The sequence below is a fragment of the Bidens hawaiensis genome, unplaced genomic scaffold (genome assembly GCF_021521415.1).
Source record: "Bidens hawaiensis isolate Kalapana, Puna unplaced genomic scaffold, B.hawaiensis_p1.1 tig00029291_1, whole genome shotgun sequence".
Classification (NCBI taxonomy): Eukaryota; Viridiplantae; Streptophyta; class Magnoliopsida; order Asterales; family Asteraceae; genus Bidens; species Bidens hawaiensis.
In genome coordinates this window covers 205,339-212,514 of record NW_027494828.1, presented here as the reverse complement: position 1 = coordinate 212,514, position 7,176 = coordinate 205,339, and the positions used below count along the sequence as shown (strand labels likewise).

General features: G+C 38.4%; 1 protein-coding gene across 1 annotated transcript; it reads left to right on the top strand.

The window, feature by feature from the left end:
• The first annotated feature begins 3,060 nt into the window (after positions 1 to 3,060).
• LOC143578550 (uncharacterized) lies at positions 3,061 to 4,200 on the top strand. Its single transcript, XM_077062097.1, has 2 exons — positions 3,061 to 3,546; positions 3,877 to 4,200. The coding sequence occupies exons 1-2, from the start codon at positions 3,061 to 3,063 to the stop codon at positions 4,198 to 4,200; spliced, it is 810 nt and encodes a 269-aa protein (XP_076918212.1).
• Positions 4,201 to 7,176: the final 2,976 nt, after the last annotated feature.

The following is a 7,176-nucleotide window of genomic DNA, read 5'->3' as shown; positions in this document are numbered from 1 at the left end:
AATGTAGTGAATTAAATATGCATTACTTACTATAATTAACTAAATACACATTATTAAATAACGTATACTAATTATTGGTGACTTCAAAAGATAAATTTTACGCTTTAAAAGTTATTATCTCTTAAAATGATGACATTTAGTGTTGTGCTATATAAATAAAAACTTTTAAAACTCTTTAAACAACAAAATGTCAATATGTCATTTCCAAATGTATTATCTAAATAACTACATAATTGCATACCATAAAATCATACATGTTGCTCTCACGTTACTCTTCCCTCATCTAGAGCCCACTATACTGCTTGATTTTTGAATGAATGCTTCTCATTCATTCCTTTTCATTTGTGGGTATCCATGGGGTTTTGAATCCGAATCTTTCGAAACGGGTTATATCACATAATCTGAAGTAATTCTTTAATCCAAGCTTTGACTCTTATAGTCAATACTTTCTACCAGGTTATATCAATCTCATGACCTCTTCACCGCTCCATTAACCTAATCTCCTATGCTGTTCTTATTCAGTTCAATTGAAGTCTTCGTCGAGTTCTTCAATTCAGAAATCAATCTTTCCCATCGAGTTCTTCGCCTGTTCACGAGCCGAGCCGAGCCCGAGCCAAGGCAAGCTCAAGCTCGGCTCGATATTCAGTAGAGCTGGCTCGGCTCGAGCTCGAGCTCTTAATCGAGCTAAAAATATGAGCTTAAGCTCGGCTCGATTCGGCTAGGTTTGGCTTGAGTTTACCTGTAATAATAAAAATTATATGCAACCATCAAGTTAAACTAAATAAATATGACGATGAGATCAACACCAACCAATGTTGTAAAACTCGCTATGCGGTCCCTAAGCGGCCGACCCCCTTGTAGGGAGTACTTGGAGTACTCGGGGAGTACTCGGCTTGTACTCGGACATGATAAATATAACATAAATTAATTATTGGTTATTATATATATGTTAAGATAAGCATAATTCTCGTCAAAATAAGCATAATTCATATGAAAAAAAACGTAATTCAAAAAATTCATGTTATGTTGTTATTTTTTTAATTTTTACTTAAAAGAATAACAAAAAAAAATTTAAAAAATAAAAAAAAATTAAAAAATTGTGGCTGAGTTGACCTTGGAGGCTGAGTAATCCTGAGTACTCCGACTTTTGACCGAGTTGGACCTTGGCGAGTAATTGTGGCCGAGTTGGGAAAAGGCGGCAAGGTTGATATCCGAGGACCTTGGAATCGCCGATTCCAAAGCCTTGGAATCCGACTTTTACAACACTGACACCAACCAAATACAAACTAAATAAATACGTCTAATACAAAATTAAGCAGAGAATCGGCGGCCGATGGCGGAGGTGAATATGAGCAGCGACAGAGGTGAATATACACGTCTAGGGTTAGGGTGGAAAATGGAACGTATACTAATTATTGAGTGTGTGAATTATAAAGTCTCATCTCTCATTTACTCAGTATATGGAATTATGAATATGGACTATGAAGTATAAGAAAGGAAATTGGGCTGGATTAAAGGAAAGCCCATGTGTTAAAATAATTGGGCTCGATAATTATATGCATGCATGTATATAAATAATAAATTAAAATAAAATAGTTCGAGCCAATCGAGCGAGCTCGAGTCGAGCAGAGGCTAGCTCAGGCTTGGCTCGTTTAGAAATCGAGTCAAGCTAGGCTCGGCTCGTTTACAATCGAGCCGATTTTGAGCGAGCTTTCTCCGAGCTTTTTTCGAGCGAGTTTCGAGCGAGCTTCGAGCCGTGAGCTTTCAACAATCAAAATCCTCATTGTCTTCTCTGTCCTTCATTCCGTTTTCACAAGTTACTTGTTGGAAAATTTGTTACGTGTGCATTAGTAGGTTGTTATGACACAACAAATGCACACTAATAGATATTGATGAATGAGATATCGATGTGTGATTGTGTGTATTTGAAAGAAAATACTATAGTGGTGTATCACACATTGGTGGGATGAAAAAAGTTGTGCCTTGTTTTTCCTCTATAAATAGAGAGGTAAACTAAGTTGCAACACACACCGAACCTTACACACAATACAAGCATTGTTGCAAGGTTTTTCCAACTTCTTCTTCTTCTTCTACATTTCTGGTTTCTTTTATTCGAACCATTTTCAGGTTTACGGTTAAATCCGGCAGTACTACTGCTCCGGCTGTTGTACCCTGGGAAACAACGAGTTCTCTTGGGAGACTCGAAATATTGTTTTAAGGGCCCCGTGTTCAACACGATCCTCAGCTAAACCGTTTACATTTTTTTTCCGTATTGTATTTGGTTTATTTCTTTGATTCTGTATTATATTTCAGATTCTTGTATTGTATTGTATGAGTAATAAAACTGTTTGTTAATTTTCTGTTTATTTACTCAATTCACGAATTCGGTTCCTACAATATTAAAACAATATTTTTAAAACCGTTTCGTGAAAACTTTGTTTAAATTTTCAGAAACTATTCTGTTTTGATCCAAACCAGTTTTGTTTCAAAATAGTATATGTTTTAAAAACATTTTTTTCTTTTCTGTTTTGGTCTGAGAATCAAGAATTGGATCTCCAAAGTTGGACTTAGACAGATTCGTTCTTGGTTTAACATTCTGAAATCAGAAAAGGCTCCTTTTTGGGCTGTTTTTGGCTATCTAGCACGAGATAGCTTATCGTGAAACCTTTGTTTAAATTTTCAGAAACTATTCTATTTTGATCCAAACCAGTTTTGTTTCAAAATAGTATATGTTTTAAAAACAGTTTTTCTTTTATGTTTTGGTCTCAGAATCAAGAATTGGATCTTCAAAGTTGGACTTAGACAGATTCGTTCTTGGTTTAGCATTCTGAAATCAGAAAAGGCTCCTTTTTTGGGCTGGTTTTGTTATCTTGCATGAGATAAAGCTATCTCGCATGGGATAAATTTATCTGGCAAATTTCAGAATTTTCAAAATTTTTTTTCTAAGTTACTAACTTGGTCTGTTTTCCGTGTGCAAGAATGACAGGACCAACCCCAAACACTTCTAATGCTACCCCTGCTGTCCATTTGACCACCCCAGCCAATGTGGGAGCGACCACAATGGCTAACCATGCTGAAAAACCCGAAAAGTTCACGGGTGTCCACTTTAAGAGGTGGCAGCAGAAAATGTTTTTCTACTTGACAACCTTGAACTTAGCACAGTTCTTGGAGAAAACAACCCCCATACCCACTGCCCAAGATGATGCCCAAAGTATTAGTGCTTTGGACGCTTGGAAACATTCTAAATTTCTATGTCGCAATTACGTGCTCAATGGTTTGGCGGATCCATTGTATAACGTCTATTGTGGGATAAAGACTGCCAAAGAACTATGGGAGTCTTTAGACAAGAAGTATAAAACCGAAGATGGGGGAACAAAGAAATTTGTTGTGGCCCGTTTTTTGGGCTTTAAAATGGTTGACTCCAAGACTGTGATCACCCAAGTCCAAGAACTACAAGTTATACTTCATGAAATTCATGACAAGGGTATGAAACTTAGTGAAACGTTCCAAGTTGCAGCCATAATTGAAAAGTTGCCTCCTAGTTGGGTTGAGTTTAAAAATTATCTTAAGCACAAACGAAAGGAGATGGCTATTGATGAATTAATTGTTCGTCTTTGAATTGAGGAAGACAATAAAACGGCTCAAAAATCAGCTCGTGTGGAGCCAATGGCTAAGGCCAACATGGTTGAACTTGGACAATCTTCTAAGGGGGGGGGGGATAAGGGTAAGGGTAAAATGAATAAGGGAAAGGGAAAGGGAAAGGTGAACCTTGGACCGAAGAAGGAGGTTGTGAAAAAGAAACCTCAATCTTCAAACTTCCAAGGTGTTTGTTACAATTGTAATGAGAATGGCTATCGTGCGAACCAATGCAATAAGCCTAAGCGTGAGCGTGCGCATATGGCGGATGAAAATGGTGAACCGTTGGTGGCAATGATCACCGAGCTCTCGGCAATGATTGAAAAAATCAATCTTGTGGGGGACAAACCGCAAGGATGGTTCATTGATACGGGTGCGACCCGTCATGTGTGTGGTGACAAGACCCTCTTTAGCACCTTTAAGGAGGCTGCTAGTGATGCTAAGTTGTTTATGGGGAATCAAGCAACGGTCGACATCAATGGTGAAGGGAATGTGATCTTGAAGATGACTTCGGGAAAAGAGCTTACTTTGAGCAACACATACATATGTGCCCGAAATTCGTAAGAATTTGGTTTCGGGTTGGTTGCTTAATAAGTCTGGTTTTCGTTTAGTGTTTGAGTCGGACAAGTTTGTCTTGACTAAGCGTGGAATGTATGTTGGTAAGGGCTATGCCCTCAATGGTATGTTTAATCCACATTGATTCAAACTCGAAATGCGAATCATGTGTTGAATCCAAACTTACAAGATCATCCTTCAAATCGGTTGAAAGAATAACCGAAACACTTGATTTAATTCACACCGATGTGTGCAATTTAAAAATGTGCCCAACAAGAGGGGGAAACAAATATTTCATCACGTTTATTGATGATTGCTCAAAATATTGCTATGTATATTTACTTAAAAGTAAAGATGAAGCAATAGAAAAATTTATCTTGTTTAAAAATGAAGTTGAGATACAACTTAACAAGAAAATTAAACGTGTGAGAAGCGATCGAGGAGGTGAATACGTTTCACCATTTGCGGATTTATGCGCACAGTGGCATAATACATGAATTAACCCCCTCCTTATTCTCCACAATCAAATGGCATGGCGGAACGAAAGAACCGTACATTGAAAGAGATGATGAATGCCATGTTGGTTAGTTCTGGGGTGAGCCATGACATGTGGGGGGGTGCCATCTTGACGGCAAATTATCTTTTAAATAAGATACCTCTCAAGAATAGGGACGAGACTCCTTATAAGTTATGGAAGGGAAGAGAACTTTCGTACAAATACATGAAAGTGTGGGGGTGCCTAGCTAAAGTCACCGTACCACCTCCTAAAGCTCTTAGGATTGGTCCCAAAACTGTTGATTGCATTTTCATTGGATATGCTCACAATAGTAGTGCACATCGGTTTTTGGTACATGAATCCAAAAATCCAAATGTACACGTAAACACTTTCATGGAGGCGAGCCCCAATACTGTCTCGTATTTTGAGCACGTGTTTCCTAAGTTAGGACAAACACATGAGGCCTCATCATCACGAGCGAATGATGTAGGTGCAATCTCGTCAACACAAAATGACGACTTGGTTCATGAAGGAACACATGAACGGCCCAAGACTGAGGATGGTGATTTAAGACGAAGCAAAAGACAAAAGGTTGCAAAATCCTTTGGTCCTGACTTCGTAAGCTTTATGGTTGAAGGTGAACCTAATACCTACCATGAAGCGGTGACCTCACCTGAAGGTCCTCAATGGAAAGAAGCAATCAAGAATGAAATTGATTCGATCTTACAAAATCATACTTGGGAATTGGTAGATCTTCCAGTTGGTGGCAAACCACTTGGATATCGTTGGATATTCAAAAAGAAGATGAAAGCCGATGGAAGTATTGATAAATACAAGGCGAGGCTAGTGATCAAAGGTTTTAGACAAAAGGAAGGTCTAGACTATTTTGATACTTACTCACCTGTAACACGTATAACCTCTATAAGGTTGGTGCTTTCAATCGCGTCTTTACGAAGTTTGGAAGTGCAAATGGATGTAAAAACGGCTTTTCTAAATGGTGATTTGGAAGAAGAGATATACATGGAGCAACCTGAGGGTTTCTCCGCACCTGGTCAAAAGGGCAAAGTATGAAAACTCATCAAATATTTGTATGGCTTGAAGCAAGCTCCAAAAAAATGGCACCAAAAGTTTGACCAAGTCATGATTAGCAATGGTTTCAAAATTAATGAGTGTGATAAATGTGTTTATGTTAAAAACACAAATGAAGGTTATGTTATTTTATGCCTTTATGTGGATGACATGCTTATCATTGGGAGTAATGATAAAATGGTTCAATCTACAAAAGACATGTTAAAGGCACGATTTGACATGAAAGACATGGGTTTAGTTGATACTATTCTTAGAATAAAAATCATTAAAACCAAATAAGGTCTTACTTTGAGTCAAGCACACTATGTCGACAAGATTCTTGAAAAATTCAACAAGGAAGACAAGCGAGTGGCTCGTTCTCTTGTTGACACTACTCTACATCTATGTAAAAATAGAGCTGAGCCGGTTGCTCAATTAGAGTATTCAAGAATCATTGGAAGTCTAATGTATCTCATGAAATGTACGAGACCCAATTTATCATATGCGGTGAGTAGGCTAAGTAGATATACTAGCAATCCAAGTGTTCAACATTGGAAAGCTATTATAAGGGTTCTTAGGTACATAAGATACACAAGAGACTATGGTTTGCATTATACCAACCATCCAGCTGTGATCGAAGGGTATACTGATGCGAACTGGATTTCGGATATGAAAGATTCCAAATCAACAAGTGGGTACGTGTTCCTACTTGGTGGGGCAGCAATATCTTGGAAATCATCCAAACAAACTGTAATTGCTAGATCCACAATGGAGTCTGAATTCATTGCCTTAGACAAATATGGGGAAGAGGCAGAATGGTTACGTCAATTCGTGGAAGACATTCCACAATGGCCAAAACCGTTGTCGGTAATTTGCATACACTGTGACAGTGAGTCTGCAATTGGTAGATCTCAACGTTCAATGTATAATGGCAAATCAAGGCATATGAGACATAGACATAACACGATACGACAACTACTGTCAACGGGTGTTATCACGATTGACCATGTGAGGTCAGAAGATAGCATTGCAGACCCGTTAACAAAAGGCTTAAGCACGGATAAATTTTATAAGTTGTCGAGAGGAATGGGACTGAAGCCCGCGATAAAGGAAGTATGAGGGAAACCTAACTTAGCAGACTGGAGATCCCAAGAGCTAAGTTCAATAGGCAAACTTAATCATATGACCAGAGGCAGTCACTGTGGGGGAGTACCCCAAAACCAAAGGGAGTCTTGAACTTCCTAGTCCTTTCTCCTAGGGGAGTACCCTAAAACCAGTGACATTTGGGAGAGGTTAAGCGTATTAAGGTTAAGTAAAATAACCATGATGCTTTTAATGATTCATGGGAATCACCTATGTTAGAGAGAAGTGTGGTCGCTTCGAATGGAATTATGGGGAGGCGCAATTTCCTAGAGCTCTCG